This window comes from Podarcis melisellensis (assembly GCF_964234715.1).
Source record: "Podarcis melisellensis genome assembly, chromosome: 3".
In the NCBI taxonomy this organism is placed as follows: domain Eukaryota; kingdom Metazoa; phylum Chordata; class Lepidosauria; order Squamata; family Lacertidae; genus Podarcis; species Podarcis melisellensis.
Window position 1 is genome coordinate 68552062 of NC_138530.1, and position 18346 is coordinate 68570407.

An 18346-nucleotide genomic window follows, 5' to 3' on the forward strand; every position below is an offset into this window, starting at 1 on the left:
CAAGTGGTATATTTTTGCAAGTTTGACTGGGGTCATATACCATCTGTATATCATTTTCATTACATTTTCTTTCAAAGCATTACATGCAGTGAAATTCAACCCAGTAGTCCACAACCTTTCCCAGTCCTCAAACATGATATTGTGCCCAATGTCTTGTGCCCACTTTATCATGGCCGATTTTACCGTTCCGTCCTGTGTGTTCCATTTTAACAGCAAGTTGTACATTCTTGAAAGTACCTTAGTTTTAGGCTCTAACAGTTCCCTTTCCAACTTCAATTTCTCCACCTGGAACCCTAACTTTTTATCAAGTTTAAAAACTTCCTTAATCTGAGCGTAGTGTAGCCAATCTCGCACTTTATCTCTCATTTTCTCCATACTCTGCAATTTCCAATTGTCTCCATCTTTTTCTAATATTTCCCAATACTTTGGCCATTTGGCCTCCATATTGAGTCTTTTTCGGGCCTTAGCTTCCAAAGGTGAAAGCCACCTTGGAGTTTTGTTTTCCAATAAGTCTTTATATTTTGTCCAGACGTTAAACACTGCTTTTCTGACAATATGATTCTTGAAAACCTTGTTAATCTTAACCTTGTCATACCATAAATATGCATGCCAACCAAAAGCATAGTTAAAACCTTCCAAATCCAACACATCAGTGTCTTCAAGAAGTAGCCAGTCTTTTAACCAGCAGAAAGCTGCTGCTTCATAATAGAGCCTTAAGTCTGGCAGGGCAAAGCCCCCTCTTTCTTTCGCATCTGTTAGTATCTTAAACTTAATTCTGGGCTTTTTGCCCTGCCAGACAAATTTAGAAATATCTCTCTGCCACTTCCGAAAGCACTCCGTCTTATCCACAATCTGTAATGTTTGAAACAAGAACAACATTTTTGGCAATACATTCATTTTAATTGCAGCAATTCGGCCTAACAAGGAATGTTTTAGTCTTGTCCAACTATCTAGATCTCTTTTGATTTCTGACCAACATTTCTCATAGTTGTCCTTAAATAAACTCAAATTTTTTGCTGTTATGTTTACCCCTAGGTATTTCACTTTTTTAACCACATTTAGTTCTGTCTCTCTCTGAAACCGTTCTGACTCTGCATCTGTCAGATTTTTCCCCAACACCTTAGTTTTCTGCTTGTTTAATTTAAATCCCGCCACCATGTTGTAGTATCTGTCAATCCATGTGTTGCAAATAATTGGTCGAGAGCTGTGATTGTTGGAACAGATGTTTGTGATTATTGGAAGGCATTTTGAGTGGAAGAACAACAGGCAAGAAGTAATTTCCCTGCAGTAGGCGTGGGAGGATCCATCTCTGCTTTCAGATTTAAAAACTGCCTCTGCCTCTTCTATGTTTTTAAGGGTGTGGATGAGTGAATCTTATCTGTTTGGGTTTCCTCTTAGTTTCTCACATTTCCACGGTTCTTTTTGGTTCACCATATTTCTGTACCAGTTTGTGCAGAAGAAGAGGAAAAAATCATGAAAAATTGTCTGCATTTTAGTGTACATTTCTGTTGATATACAAATAATGCTGAATACAAAGATGCTTAATATATACACACAATATTTTTTGTTAATATACTCAATTTTGCATGATATTTTCAGTAAAATATACATTCTATTATCCACATAATATCATAAACACTTTCCCCTAAAATAAGCACATTGTTTGGTTGGAAAGGCGTATCGCGTAATTTGAAGATGTGTGAATTTTGATGGATGAACTGCAGCTGTGTTTCTGTTCACATACTGTTTCAGGAAGTTGAAATTAGGTGGACTTGCATTAAAGCATTAATCAGATTACTCCCCATGCCTGCTCTGGAGTATTATTACAGTCTGCCTGGCAACTAAAGCTGATAGATAAAAGACCCCAGGAAACCAACATCTATCATCCAGGAATGTTTGTATGGGCTTTGAAACATCTATCACTTCAACATATGAAGTCAGTATCATTTTCCAGGAAACACAACTGAGATTTGCCATCATTTGAAATAAAAAACCCTGCAATCATAAAATAAACTTCACAATCTCAGGGGTGCTGCATAAAAAACCCCTGTGGGTTTGTGGTGGAAGAGCTGAGGTATGGGGATGTAGACAAAGTTGTGTTGCTGCCCAAACCGAAGATATTGAAAGCGGTTTGCAGAATACATTTGGACAGTAGCAAGGAGAACACAGGAAGACATCAAGTGCATTTTCTATGCAACGCTATTCCTGAAAACATTAGCTTTAGATGATAAACAAAAACAAAATGAGCCATTTCTGCATGTGGCATTGTGTACTGGGAAATAGTTTTCATGGAATTCTGACTAAAATGACTGGGAGCTGTCCATCTTGATGTGGACTCTGAAAATCCTTCAAAATCTTTGAAGGGTGGGAACGATTGCTGCCAATATATTGGATTTGAAAGTTTATTCTTGGGCTTGAGTAATGTTTGATCTCACATATGCTGTGTGCAAATGAAAAAGGTTGCTACTTTTCTTGGACAGATTTCTAAAAAAATCAGTGCTAATTATTTTGTAAGTTTTATAATAATAAGAATAAGAATAAGAATAATAAGAATTTATACCCCACCCATCTGGCTGGGTTTCCCCAGCCACTCGGGGTGGATTCCAAGTGAATATTAAAAATAATACAGCATCAGACATTAAAAACTTCCCTAAACAGGGCTGCCTTCAGTTGACTTTTAAAAGTAAAATAGTTGTTTATTGCCTTGACATTTGCTGAGAGGGCATTCCACAGAGCAGGAACCACTACCGAGAAGGCCCTCTGTCTGGATCCCTGTAACCTCACTTCTCGCAGCGAGGGAACCGCCAGAAGGCCCTTGGCGCTGGACCTCAGTGTCCGGGCAGAACGATGGGGGTGGAAGCTTTCCTTCAAATAGACATTGGTGAATCTCAGGTCTCTCGTACCATTCGAGCCCATTTTCTACTAGTGGACCAGATGTAATACTGCATTTATTTCTTAAACGGGCAAAGACCACTGTTGATATTGGCTGTTCCTTGTGCAAAGAAAAAAGTTCTTCCCCTGTTGTTCTTTACATAATGTGCCTAGATGATCCTGTTTTATCGTTCTTTTCTTGCATAACTTGCCAGGAATTATTTACTAAGGAGGAGCCATCGATTTAATCAAACTCTTATTAGTTAACAGAATTCTATAAAGCAGTTTCCTTGAGAGCGCTGAACGTGAGCCTTGAAAAGCTGAAATACTCTAAGCTGCAGAAGAGATCGGTCTCTCGCTCTCTCTCCCACACTTTTTGACTCTAAAAACAAAAGGTAGGTAAGTTTTCTTGTAAATTAATCTTTCCAGGTAGAAAAGCAGGACTACTGGATGACAAACAACTAATCTACTCTTTCTTGCAAGAGTTCTGAGGGGCAATAAGGTATTTCATCAGATGCATGAAAACTCTTGTCACAGTTCATATTATTTTATGGTGTCACACAGAATGCAACATTTGTGCTACCAGAGATTAATAGTTATTTTGAGGGGACTGAATGTGAACTCCCATTGTGCAAGTGGAACCCTGCTCATTCGGCATGGGATACAACCCTCAATTTATATATTGGAAAATCAAACGGAGTATTTTTCTTGTTACTATTTTGGATATACAATGTTTTCCACTAAATGGTTGTTACATTTCTTAGCAATGAAACACAAGACTTATATAGAGAATTAAAGTGATTTTTCTGTCTTCATGGCACTTTTTTTCTTTATCACTTTTAAGCAATGGATTTTATTTTTATTTAAATGTTTATAAAGTATCCATTCATCTATAATAACACAAGGTGGTATATCTTGATGTCATGCATCATATTCTATATTATGGCCTGAAATGTCCTAACAGGTATAAAAGGCCTGGCGACAACTGGTGACAACTTTGGTTTCCTCAGCACCCAACGGAGCCTTGAACTTTCTCCCAGAACAATTCCCCGCCTCCTTATACCATGCACTGAGCCCATGCTTGCAAGTGCCTTCCTTGTCAGACACTACGTGGGAGGAGAGAAATTGGTGCAAGGAGGAGGCAAAAAAAGAAGAAAGATCTATCTTGGCAGTGGTGTCTCAGTATGGGAACGCCTGCCCTAGAGGGCCCATTGTATGTGTAGCCAACTCTCTGTATTATCATAGAAGAAGCTGAGGGTAGCATTCCCTCCATGGAATCTCCTTGGGCACCACATTCCAGCAGCAGTTTCAGCCAGAGCTGGCTTTGCCACCCTGTGGTCCCCAGGCACATCTATGGTTTGGTCCCAGGAGGCCCAGAAAATACGTCACCCAATTTCTTGAAGCTGATCAAGAACCCAGGAGGAATTCCCTCCATGGAACGTCCTTGGGCACCACATTCCAGCAGCAGTTTCAGCCAGAGCTGGCAATGGAAGCCAGATGGGCGGTGAAGAATACCTTTCTCTTTGCCACCCTGTGGTCCCCAGGCACACCTATGGTTTGGTCCCAGGAGGCCCAGAAAATACGTCACCCAATTTCTTGAAGCTGATCAAGAACCCAGGAGGAACTGGGCAAGAGTTGCCAACAGATTCCATCTTTCATTTTCCCTGGAAACATTTCCAGGGAGCAGTTTTTTGCTTCCTTCCCACCTCCCCTGAGTACAAGAATGAGTGTCAGGATAGCAGCACTGACCAAACTATGATGCCAGGCAGCATAAAGTGAGGCCAAGGGCTGCTATTTTGCATGCTGCACACATGCACTTGAGAAATAACTATTTCAAGGTGAAAGAGAAAAGCCTTATTGTGTAGGGCAAAGAAAGCTTTGAGTTGAAAGCAGCACAATTTTAATAAACACTTAAAGCAAGGGGGAAATAATGCTTTGTTGCCTCAATGATGGGTCAAGTCTCTGTTCTTTAAATGATGGACCTTTATGTTGCTCACCTGTGATGGAAGAGAAGCATGGGATTCTGCTACGGGGTCTGCAAAAAGAGTAGCATTTGACAAAATGACAACTCTATTTCTTTGTGATTTCCGATTGTCGCATAATAGAGGCAACTATTCTCTTCTCTTTATTCTTAGGCAGGCAATGCAACCAGACGAGAAATACCTTTTCACATACAAAGGATTTTATTTCCAGCCAGTATTTACTTCAGTGGAGTACTTAGATTCCATGCAGGATTTTGAAATAAGAGACAGTGATGTATTTATAGTCACTTATCCAAAATCAGGTAAGAGTACCTTTTCGTAGGTTGAACCATCATTTCAATTCAACCCTGATGGATACCCACATATATCTACATAGTATCTGTATTATCCTAACGCAAGTTTAAAACCAAATGCAAAATTGAGGTCAATGTGGGTAGTATGGAACTTACCTGGTTACATAAAGGTGAACTGGGCCATGTTTTGTTTTGTTTCAAAAAAAGAGATGAAATAATGACTTTTCCACCAGTGTCAACCTGTATGAGGTTTGGAAAACAGCATAAATACACATCAAAAACATTCAAATGTGCTTGCTAAGGGTTTATTGTATTCACTGACTTTCAGGATTTTGTATGTGGTGGTAAAATGGTGATTGTAAAATTCTATTCTTAAGAATTTTCCTGTGACTCTTTATTTCAGCATTTATCTGCCACAGTTTTGCCAATAATAACGGGGGTTCATATCCAATGCAGTTGTGCCCTCCATTCAATAGCTTTCGCTTCCACACCAGAACTTCCTTCACTCTTCTCTCCCCTTGTGTCCCCAGTGTTCCCCAAATCTGCCTCGGAGGATTGGTGGGGTGGGGAGGACACAATAACCGGGAGTGGGAGAGGAGAGAGAGGGGAAGTTCTGCATTGTAAAGGCATTTAGGACTTGAGTGACATGAAGAAAGGATTCTGCAACTGCCTTTTGCCTATTATGTTTGTCTCACTGAGAACCAGCGTGGTGTAGTGGTTAAGAGCAGTAGTCTCATAATCTGGGGAACTGGGTTCGTGTCTACCCTTCTCCACATGCAGCTGCTGGGTGACCTTGGGCCAGTCACAGTTCTTTGAAGTCTCTCAGCCCCACTTACCTCACAGAGTGTTTGTTGTGGGGGAGGAAGGGAAAGGAGATTGTTAGCCGCTTTGAGACACCTTAAGGGGAGTAAAAGGCGGGATATCAAGTCCAAACTCCTCTTCTTCTTCTTCTTCTTCTTCTTCTTCTTCTTCTTCTTCTTCTTCTTCTTCACTGGCCATTTGTCAACATTCCTTTTTCTGGAATACATTGATAAAAAAATCATAGTTTGAATGTGCTGAATCAAAGTACTTTGGAGAATCAGACAACCTTTTTTTTATTCCCTGGACTTTGTCTATCATTTGTATAATGTGCTGTGAAGAATCTGGACTAGAGTTTTTGGTAGCTTTCTGAACAATAAAGGAACTTATTAGCAAATATTGTAATGTCTTCCCCTCATCCTCAAATTCTGTGAAACCTTTAGTTGAACTTCGCATTTCTCATCCACAATGGAAAGGAAGCCTTGGTCAATGTTCCTCATTCACCGTTTGCTGCCCCTATTTCAGTGGTGGTCTGTGTGACACCAAAATTTGGTGCTCCCCACCTCTCACCTTCTATTTGACATCATAGTGTTGGCAACCTGTGTAGCCAGGTCCCTAAATCTGCCTCTGCTTGCTGTGTTGATTCCCTTCCTCTCTCTCATTTCTTTTCAGTGTTGCAATTCAGATAGTAAGCTCCATGATGCAGAGACATGTTGTTTTTAGTTATTCTCTTTAAAGCACTAAGTACATTCATGACAATGAATGAAATTAAAGTAAAGGGTAAAGGTACCCCCAACCGTTAGGTCCAGTCGCGGATGACTCTGGGGCTTTGTGCTCATCTCGCTCTATAGGCCGAGGGAGCCGGCATTTGTCCACAGATAGCTTCCGGGTCATGTGTCCAGCAAGAAGAAGCCGCTTCTGGCAAACCAGAGCGGCTCAGAGAAATGCCGGTTACTTTCCTATCAGTGCAGTACCTATTTATCTACTTGCACTTTGATGTGCTTTTGAACTGCTAGGTGGGCAGGAGCAGGGACCCATCGCAGGGATTCAAACCATGACCTTCTGATTGGCAAGCCCTAGGTTCTGTGGTTTAGACCGCAGTGCCGCGACTTCCGGGTTAGCGCCATCGGCGAATGGCGGAGTTCCTCTGACTACAGGAACTGGCTCCGTGGAAACTGGGTCTTCCCACCGCGGTGAAGGTGGGGATCCGCTAGAAATTCCAGGTGGAGGAAGCCTGGGAATGTGGGGTTTGGAAGGGCACCAGGAGCGCCTCCCCTACTCACGGGGAACCCCATTTCGGGGCTCCAGAGCGAAGTGGGGTGAGCGGCGCGGTGCTGTGAACTGATTGCTACTTTCATGGAGTGAAGCCGCACAGCCATTGCTGGAGAGCGCTGACTTTTCCTGTGCACAATTGGACTCTAAACAAGTACCCGTGAGTAGAAACGGGAAATTGGATCAAGAAACACCCTAATTTGGTACCGAAGCGGGAAGGTTCAAAACAGGAAGTCCGCCTCCCGCTTTTTGTAAATAGACTGAAGCAAAAATCTTGTAAGCTAATAGCCTGGAAAGTCATTTATAAAGGTCAAATTTTCCTTCGTTTATAACCACTAAAACCCCCTTGGAAGCAGGAGAAAAGGGGGGGGAATTTTGACTGTTCAAGCCTACAGGAGAGGGAGTAAAGAAAGATAAGTTTCCACCGTCTCAAACCTGGGAACGGGGAGTCAGAGACAGAAATTGTCGGAGACGTTCATTGACTGTGAATGGAACATTTTGACAGATAGCTAAAAAAAGAGAAACAAACTGATTCCAATGTAGCCTTTTGCATTCTAAAGAAACAAAATATCTGAAAAATGAAAGTAACTTTCCTTTGTTGGACTTGCTTTAAAAAGATGGACACAAATAGAAATTGTCTCCTCTAGAGGGAGCTTGTTAAATTGTTGCTGCAGTCTACTTGGGGATTTTACAGCTGTGTGATTAAGATCGTGGGACCAGTCTTTTGACCTTGAATAAAGATGTGTTGGGAGGAAGTTTTGGTGCTTGCTCTTTGCAAAACAAGTGCTTTGTTGGAGCAGATGCATGAGAAGATGGATTTGATGAATGAAAAGATGGATTTGATGACTGTTGTAGGCAGTAAATGCAGACAAACAGGGAATACTGACACAGACATCATTCAGGGACCAACGCAGGAACCTGTTTTGACTGGGCAAGTGCAAGTGCAGATGATAATGGAGGAGGTTGCGGTTGCACCTCAAGTAATACAAATGGAGAGATCCGAGGCCCTGCAGGAGCATAAGCCGCTGTTTTTGAAGATTGAATTTGGAGTGGGCAAGGAGGAGTTTGGAGCTGAGGAGGCTCTTAACTTCGGAGGGACTGTGAAACATATTGTCAAATATTTCCTGGGCTGGTTTGATGAGGGGAGATGGAGACAATTTTGGGCTTGAATCCCCCAGAGACCTACTCCTCAATGAGAAAGGAAAGAAATTAAGAAAGAGACCAACAAAAGACAAGGAAATGTGCAAGTATAAACAAGAAGAAGAAGATCTGCAGAAGGGGCATGGAAGAGATTTAAGAGCCTCGGACATAAGATTACCAGGTTGATGGACTAGATGGAATGGACAGTAAGGACTGACATAACCCGAGACCAGGAAGAAGGGACGTTGGATGAAAATTGGAAGAAAGTTTATAAAGAAATTTTTTTATTTTGGGAATTACTGTAAAATTAATGAATATTAGGGGAAATGTTGGAATGAAACTATCTGGCTTTAGTAGAAATGATATAAGGAGTTATGTATAAATAAGTATTAAGTTTTAAGCTCTAAGGTATTTTATGGTAAGTTAGGTTAAATAAATTAAGGCAAATTGAATAACAGAATATGGTGAAAGATGGAAAGGATCTGCTGAGTTAATTAATAGGTTAGACTGTTAAGATAAATTATTCAATAAAAATTGAGAAAGATGGAAAGAATTTGCTGAAACAACTAATTAAGCTAGAATACAAAAAGGGAGGTGCGAGGAGGTCAAGGAAACAAGCAAATGAAAGATAAAGATATGTAATATGGGATTTGTATTTTTTTTCTTTTTTGTTGATGTTGCTGTGTTGTTGTATTGGTTTTTATGTATTTTTTCTGTTTTTTATTTATTTTTTCTTTTTATTTTTTCTGTATTGCAGTGTTGTTGCCTCTTTTTTCTTCTTCTTTTTTGTAATTTTGAAAGTCTTAATAAATATTATTTTTTTAAAAAAATAGACCGCAGTGCCACCCAATACCCATATAAATGAAATTAAGTAAACTTATTCTCGTTTATAGGCACAATATGGACCCAAAATATTTTGAGCTTGATTTATCATGAAGGTCACCGAGATGGAACTGAAAAAGTCGACTTAGTAGACAGGGCTCCGTGGCTGGAGTACAATGTCCGCAATGTGGATTATGTCAGTCGTCCATCACCTCGTCTCTTTGCTTCCCATCTACCCTACTATTTAGTACCCAAAGGCTTAAGGAACAGAAGAGCAAAAGTAGGAAACAGCACATTTATTATTTGATCATATTCAATGTTTGTCTTGCCTTATTTGAATGAACATCTCAGTTTCCGTTAACATTTCTCCGTTTCTGAGGGCAGTTCATCCAGCTGCAATTCCTTTGTCCATATGAATCAATAATGCTCTGTGCACCCTGAGTTTGGAATAATTCCCATAACTCCTAAACAGCACAGAGTTTATGCTCCACCATAGTAAAAGTCCTGGAGGGTGTTAAGAATAAAACAGGTTCTTTTATCTGAGATTCAGTGCACTTCAGGCAGAACACAAGTAAGCAGTCAGACAACCAATATATTGGAATTTCTACATAACATTGCTTTGTTGATTAACAAGCAGAACACATAACAAGATAAGGGAACATGAACTCAGTCTCTCACACAATCACACATACACTCACCACTCTTCTTCTGGATTGGGTGGGCAGACAGCGGGATCCTGGCTGCATCCGACACACCAACCCTCCTGAAAAGCCTGATCTTATATAGTCCTTTTTGATGCACATCTGAATATTGGCATTTCTCATTGCCTTTGACATGTTCTTGGCAGTCTTCCATGCTTAGCATGTTCTTGGCATATCACAACTCTCATGGTTTGCACCTGGTCTTCTGTAACTTTTGGCACAAGACGATACTCAGCACAATTTATTAATAGTTCATCAACAGCATCCATTTTATGTGGTGGTCTTCAGCCATCTTGCAGCCCATTCAAAACATGGCATTCGTTGTGCGAGTACTTGGAGCTCGCAAAGCTGACAGATGCACTACGAGATAAACCTTAAAAAATGATGAAAGAAGAATGGGAATGTATAAATAATTATCTAGGGGATAAGGGTTCAGCAAGAAAGACCTGGTTATGTTTAGAATGATACCTCATAGAGAAATGTTCCCTGATACCAAAATGAGGGATTCCTTGGAATACAGATCGAGAGAATTGATAAGAATACAGTGGTACTTCGCAAGACGAAATTAATTCATTCTGCGAGTTTTTTCGTCTTGCAAGTTTTTCGTCTTACGAGGCATTCGTCTTGCGAGGTACCACTGTAATGATCTGTTGTGACCTTGATGGAAGCATACAGTAGATGAGCCTTCCTGTGTTCTGGCTCCTCCTCCTCCTCCTCCTCCTCCTCCTCCTCCTCCTCTTCTTCTTCTCTTCTTCTTCTTCTTCTTCTTCTTCTTCTTCTTCTTCTTCTTCTTCCCTTTTCCCTTTCCCTTTCCTTTTTTTCTCATCCTTTTTCTTATGTTTTATGCCATGTAGTTTGATATTTTTTGTAGTTTTTTTAGCTTTTTCCATTATTATCATTATTAAGTAATTTTCTTTTGTAATTTTGGTTGTCTATATTTATATGTATTTCTTTAAAGCAAAATAAAAGTATTTTTAAAAAAGAAAAAAATGGCATTCTTTACAAGTGTGCCATCCAACAAACTTAATAAGAATAAGCTCATTCGACACCATAGGATTGCACTGTGCATGTGACATTCATGCTGCAAAAGAGGGTGAGGCTGCCAGGGCTGTAAAGCAACTTGGAAGCACCAAGAATCCACAAGAAGAGATATTTAAGATCCATCCATTTATTATTTTAGGAATCGAAGGAATTTGTTGTTATTCCTGCAGGTTGTTTATGTGGCCAGAAACCCAAAGGATGTCTTGGTTTCCTTTTACCATTTTTCCAAAACTATAATCCAATTTGAAGAGGTAGAAGATTTTGGAATTTTCATGGAGAGGTTTTTGGCTGGGAAGGGTAAGGATGAATTGCTACTCTAAAATGAATCTCTCTTGTCCCTTCATCTTTATCCTTTGACAACAGATTAAAGAATTTCTCTCTGTGTTAAGGAACCTTTTCAGAATGCCATGTCTGATGCCATAGGTTACTCTGAGGAAATTCCACATCCATGCATCACAAAGCGTCTCCAACAGAGACTCCAGCTACACCATTTTATGCCACTGATGACTGGTGTCCATTGATGCCGAAGGGAGGGTATAGATCTGGCCAACTCCCAAAGGAAATCAGGTGGATTTGTATGCTGTCTGCATCAGGATGCAGCAGCTACAAATCATTACAAGGTGGAGCACCTAATCCTTAATCAAGTAGAGAGATTTGTGTCAAGTTAAGTCAGAAACCCAGACAGTGTCTCTAAATGTTTCAAGTATTAACTGCCACACCATATAAGGAACTGGCAGTGTGGGAAGGAATGGAGCTGGAGGAAGGCTAGACTGAACTCAGCCCACCCATCACTCTCTCATCACACTGGGATGGGAAGCACAGCAGGGAGCCTTGAAATGCAGAACTCTTCTGCAAATTCCTTCTCTGAGAAAGTGTTTGATGAAGGTGGATGGTATCAGCTTCTGTTTAATGGTTTGTACCACTGCTGGTTCTTAAAATGATCCCTTAAAATTGTTTTAATGGACTTTATATGTTCGTACTGCTTCTCTCTGAATTTTTTTTTTTTTTTAAATCTGATCTACATTTTATGCAAAATCAACATCTCTCACATCAGTAATTGCAAGTTTATGGCTGGACCATGTAGAAGGCTGGTACTCTCACAAAGATGACTTCAATATTCTGTTTATTACCTATGAGGAAATGAAGAAGGTAAGTTATCAAAATGCTATCCAGTCTGATATTAAACATCCATCAAAACTCTCCTTTACAAAATGAAGGAAGGAAGCAATTTGATTATTCAAGTGCCCTCAGCTGCTGCTTTCCCAGCTGGTCTCGCTTCATTTCCAAAAGATTTTTCAAAGCCGAGCAGGCCATGGATTCGGGTGCAGCTTTCAGACCCTAGACTGCAAAAATGCACTGAAACCATTTCCCCTGAGGCATTATGGGGCTATAAATATAGTGTTATGATCCCAAGCAAGATATGTCATTTAACAGGCCCTCTGATGCTGAGGAGAGATGTCACAGAACCCCCCTTGTGTCTGCAGCAGGGACATTTATTTATTTACTTGTGGACTCAGAGCCAGTGGCGTAGCGTGAGTTGTCAGCACCCGGGGCAAGGCAAGTAATTTATGCCCCCTAACCCGTAGATTTGCACCCCCTAACCCTAACCCCCAGATGTTGCGCCCGGTGCGCCCGGGCCCTCCTGCACCCCCCACGCTACGCCACTGCTAAGAGATGCCCCGGAATATAAAGCATTCTGCATGGCTCATGGGATAAAAGCAACAATGAAAGTATAATGCAATGGCAATTATTCCAAATTAGGCAAAGAAAGATGCAGGCTGCTTGTAATCCTGCCTATTCCATGAGTTTTAGTCTCTAGGCTGTCAGGTTTCTCTATTGTGGATGGCCTGACATTAAAACCACGTTCCATTTCAGGATCTGAGAAGCTGTGTATTGAAATTATGCAACTTCCTGGGAAAGAGACTGACCGAAAAGGAGGTGGATGCTGTTGTGGATCAGGCTACATTTAATAAAATGAAAGCAGATCCCAGGGCAAACTATGAGTTCATGCCACCAGATCTCATGGACCACAGCAAAGGACATTTTCTTCGCAAAGGTAAGTTAATGGTAGAAAAACTGATTTGGTGCTGCTTGTAGAATCCCCTACAGATTCACCTGATATTTACACTGATATGTGATAGCTACCAAGAAATGGTGATTTCATTTTTCCAGTCTTCATGTAACTCTCAGTTTCTGTCATTTCCTAATTTTAGAGTTGTTCTATGTACTTTCCCTGTTGTTTTTTCCTTGTTTAAATAGGAGGTTTTCTTCACAAAGGTAAGTTAATGGTAGATCAAACTGACTTGGTGCTGCTTGCAGAATCCCTGACATATTCACCTGACAATTGCATCTAGGGATGGAATATATCTGGAGTTATGGATATTTATTTGACCACCACAATGCACGTTCTTTCTGTCTGCTTCCTGGCCAGGCACTGTTGGAGACTGGAAGAACATGATGACAGTCGCACAAAGTGAAAGGTTTGACAGCATTTTTAAGGAGAGAATGGAAAAGCTGCCCATCAAGTTCTGCTGGGACATCCATGAGGAATCACGAATCTGCCTTCAGCTTGGAAAGATGAAATAAAGTGCATTTAATCTAGCCGTATTTATAAGATTCAGCAGAATACTCTCATGAGGCTTAATAGTTTCCTAATGTTCAAATATGTGCATTAATTTTTTTAAAACACCACAATAAAATTACATTTGTACTGTCCGCTTCTTCTCTTTCTACATTCCAACATGTCCTAATTTCTGACCCCATGTGCAAATGTTAAGGAATCCCAGGATATCTATTGGGATTAGTAATTGTGTTTTAATTTGGCAGTGTTATAAGGAGGTTACCATTGGATTATTGTAATTGAAATTTAACAAAAAATATTCTTAAAAGAAGCAAACTAACCAACTACTGATGTCCCAGATGCACTAGCGGAGGAAGCTGGGTGTGGGCCACCCCTGGTGTCATCCCTGATGGGGGGGTCACATTGGTGCGCTGCCCCCTCCAAAAGATGCTCACTGCTTGCCATGGGCGGCACCCCCTGATATGCTCACCCTGCCCCCAGGTGCCAGAGCAACTACCTCTGCTTCTGCCCAGACGGCTATGTAAATCATCCCACTCACTCATGTCATCCCACTCACTCATGGGAAGGTCTTAGCCAGATGCAAGTGGTGGAATGAGGATCCCAAGAAGCGTCTGAGCCCAGGGAGAAGGCCAGTAGTCTAGAGGACAGAGAGGCACCAAGCGGGTTGGCAGAAAAATGTTCTGCCCCTGTAACATTGGACATTCCAAACCAGGCACCACCTGCTGTGGAACAAGCTTGGTGCCTCTTCCAGTCAGCAAGAAGCCTTCTTCTTCAGGGGAGAGGACTAGAGTAAATTGGATGCTGAGCCATTGCCAATGCTACCTCCATCTCCAAGGACACACAGATGCTAACACATGCAAAAATCTTTGCAGACCCAACCCACCTGTAGGGATGCCTGTTTGCTTGCTTGTCTCCTTAGAGAGCTTAGTCCAGGGTCCATTTAGTCCAGGGTCCAACCTAGACCTGAGAGCAGCGATCAAACACATCAGGCCCTGGGCAAGTTCTTAGGAGCTCAAAGGGGCACATCACTAGTCCCAGCCTGACCCCACTGCCCATCTCTGAGAAACTGGGCTGGAGTTGACAGCAAAGCAGTGAAGAAGCCCTCTGCTTCCTACCCCCGCAATCTATTGTCAAGAAAGACTTCTTATCTCATCTTGTTGCATGCCACCCCAATTTTGAGCAGTGCAAGATTCCCGGGGTTCCAAGTGCTCTTTCTCTCAAAAAGGGTATGTGACTATTCCATGTTTGGGAGACATTACACTTAAAGAATGTGCATGTTGATCTTGGAACCTCCCAATAAATGTGCCGGATTCTGTGCAGCAACTAGGGATAGCATTTTGTGACAACCTGGCGTCACAACTATCTATTTGGCCACCACTGTGCCAGGCCCTCTTGGAGACTGGGAAAACATGATGGCCATTGCAAAAAAGTGAAAGCTTTAACAGTGTTTTTTAGGAGCAGATGGAAAGGCTCCTCTTCAGGTTCTGCTGGAACATCAATGGTGAACTGAGTCTGATTCCAGCTTGAGAATATTTATACAAACTTTTTTCCTTCTCTAGAACAGGGGGTGCATATGTTGTAGTATCTGTCTTTTTTTTTTGGTCTTTTTTTTTTAATAAATATTTATTGACATTTTTAAGTTACAATATGCCAAACAAACAAAGTTATAACATAACATAGACATATTTTCTCATCTTCTTGTGACCTCCTCGATTCTCCCGCCCCTACCTTCCGTATTAAAAAATTAGTCCAGCAAATTATCACCTTACTTCCATCCTTACTGTCTGATTATCAATTGAATTTAGCCAAATAATTATTCAAAAAAATTGTTTTTTCTTACATTTTAACTTATCTTCCTACTTCACTTCATCAATTTTAATGGTGCCAAATTGTTTATAATCAAGCATCCTGCTTAACATTCATACAGTTTGCAATGTTTTTGCAAATAAATCTTAAATTTTTTCCAATCTTCTTCTACCGTCTCCTCTCCCAGATCTCGGATTCTGCCGGTCATCTCAGCCAGTTGCATATAGTCCATCAGTTGCATCTGCCATTCTTCCAGTGTGGATAGATCTTGAGTTTTCCAATATTTCGCGAAAAGTATCCTTGCTGCTGTTGTAGCATACATAAAGAATGTTCGATCCTTCTTTACCACCCCTTGGCCGACAATACCCAAAAGGAAGGCCTCTGGTTTCTTAGAGAAGGTGTACTTAAATACCTTTTTCAGCTCATTATATATCATTTCCCAGAAGGCCCTCACTTTAGGGCAAGTCCACCAGAGGTGGAAGAATGTTCCTTCATTTTCTTTACATTTCCAACACTTATTATCAGACAAGTGGTATATTTTTGCAAGTTTGACTGGGGTCATATACCATCTGTATATCATTTTCATTACATTTTCTTTCAAAGCATTACATGCAGTGAAATTCAACCCAGTAGTCCACAACCTTTCCCAGTCCTCAAACATGATATTGTGCCCAATGTCTTGTGCCCACTTTATCATGGCCGATTTTACCGTTCCGTCCTGTGTGTTCCATTTTAACAGCAAGTTGTACATTCTTGAAAGTACCTTAGTTTTAGGCTCTAACAGTTCCCTTTCCAACTTCAATTTCTCCACCTGGAACCCTAACTTTTTATCAAGTTTAAAAACTTCCTTAATCTGAGCGTAGTGTAGCCAATCTCGCACTTTATCTCTCATTTTCTCCATACTCTGCAATTTCCAATTGTCTCCATCTTTTTCTAATATTTCCCAATACTTTGGCCATTTGGCCTCCATATTGAGTCTTTTTCGGACCTTAGCTTCCAAAGGTGAAAGCCACCTTGGAGTTTTGTTTTCCAATAAGTCTTTATATTTTGTCCAGACGTTAAACACTGCTTTTCTGACAATATGATTCTTGAAAACCTTGTTAATCTTAACCTTGTCATACCATAAATATGCATGCCAACCAAAAGCATAGTTAAAACCTTCCAAATCCAACACATCAGTGTCTTCAAGAAGTAGCCAGTCTTTTAACCAGCAGAAAGCTGCTGCTTCATAATAGAGCCTTAAGTCTGGCAGGGCAAAGCCCCCTCTTTCTTTCGCATCTGTTAGTATCTTAAACTTAATTCTGGGCTTTTTGCCCTGCCAGACAAATTTAGAAATATCTCTCTGCCACTTCCGAAAGCACTCCGTCTTATCCACAATCTGTAATGTTTGAAACAAGAACAACATTTTTGGCAATACATTCATCTTAATTGCAGCAATTCGGCCTAACAAGGAAAGTTTTAGTCTTGTCCAACTATCTAGATCTCTTTTGATTTCTGACCAACATTTCTCATAGTTGTCCTTAAATAAACTCAAATTTTTTGCTGTTATGTTTACCCCTAGGTATTTCACTTTTTTAACCACATTTAGTTCTGTCTCTCTCTGAAACCGTTCTGACTCTGCATCTGTCAGATTTTCCCCCAACACCTTAGTTTTCTGCTTGTTTAATTTAAATCCCGCCACCATGTTGTAGTATCTGTCAATCCATGTGTTGCAAATAATTGGACGAGAGCTGTGATTGTTGGAACAGATGTTTGTGATTATTGGAAGGCATTTTGAGTGGAAGAACAACAGGCAAGAAGTAATTTCCCTGCAGTAGGCGTGGGAGGATCCATCTCTGCTTTCAGATTTAAAAACTGCCTCTGCCTCTTCTATGTTTTTAAGGGTGTGGATGAGTGAATCTTATCTGTTTGGATTTCCTCTTAGTTTCTCACATTTCCACGGTTCTTTTTGGTTCACCATATTTCTGTACCAGTTTGTGCAGAAGAAGAGGAAAAAATCATGAAAAATTGTCTGCATTTTAGTGTACATTTCTGTTGATATACAAATAATGCTGAATACAAAGATGCTTAATATATACACACAATATTTTTTGTTAATATACTCAATTTTGCATGATATTTTCAGTAAAATATACATTCTATTATCCACTTAATATCATAAACACTTTCCCCTAAAATAAGCACATTGTTTGGTTGGAAAGGCGTATCGTGTAATTTGAAGATGTGTGAATTTTGATGGATGAACTGCAGCTGTGTTTCTGTTCACATACTGTTTCAGGAAGTTGAAATTAGGTGGACTTGCATTAAAGCATTAATCAGATTACTCCCCATGCCTGCTCTGGAGTATTATTACAGTCTGCCTGGCAACTAAAGCTGATAGATAAAAGACCCTAGGAAACCAACATCTATCATCCAGGAATGTTTGTATGGGCTTTGAAACATCTATCACTCTAACATATGAAGTCAGTATCATTTTCCAGGAAACACAACTGAGATTTGCCATCATTTGAAATAAAAAACCCTGCAATCATAAAATAAACTTCACAATCTCAGGGGTGCTGCATAAAAAACCCCTGTGGGTTTGTGGTGGAAGAGCTGAGGTATGGGGATGTAGACAAAGTTGTGCTGCTGCCCAAACCGAAGATATTGAAAGCGGTTTGCAGAATACATTTGGACAGTAGCAAGGAGAACACAAGAAGACATCAAGTGCATTTTCTATGCAACGCTATTCCTGAAAACATTAGCTTTAGATGATAAACAAAAACAAAATGAGCCATTTCTGCATGTGGCATTGTGTACTGGGAAATAGTTTTCATGGAATTCTGACTAAAATGACTGGGAGCTGTCCATCTTGATGTGGACTCTGAAAATCCTTCAAAATCTTTGAAGGGTGGGAACGATTGCTGCCAATATATTGGATTTGAAAGTTTATTCTTGGGCTTGAGTAATGTTTGATCTCACATATGCTGTGTGCAAATGAAAAAGGTTGCTACTTTTCTTGGACAGATTTCTAAAAAAATCAGTGCTAATTATTTTGTA

The 18346-nt window shown here is 40.5% G+C and overlaps 1 protein-coding gene across 6 annotated transcripts in view; it reads left to right on the forward strand.

Moving 5' to 3' along the window:
- Window positions 1-3150: 3150 nt before the first annotated feature.
- Window positions 3151-18346, forward strand: part of LOC309366436 (amine sulfotransferase-like) — a 37032-nt gene continuing 21836 nt past the window's right edge. The window contains exons 1-7 of one of the 6 annotated variants that reach the window (XM_081905001.1): window positions 3151-3266; window positions 5007-5155; window positions 9250-9458; window positions 11091-11217; window positions 11975-12069; window positions 12796-12976; window positions 13352-13635. In XM_081905001.1, coding sequence (XP_081761127.1) covers window positions 5014-5155; window positions 9250-9458; window positions 11091-11217; window positions 11975-12069; window positions 12796-12976; window positions 13352-13506 — 909 coding nt within the window. In that variant the 5' untranslated portion in view covers window positions 3151-3266; window positions 5007-5013 and the 3' untranslated portion in view covers window positions 13507-13635. Of the gene's footprint in view, window positions 3271-4550; window positions 4918-5006; window positions 5156-9249; window positions 9459-11090; window positions 11218-11974; window positions 12070-12795; window positions 12977-13351; window positions 13636-18346 lie in introns of those variants that run through there. The other 5 variants (XM_081905003.1, XM_081905002.1, XM_081905004.1 and 2 more) reach the window with 5 other exon arrangements.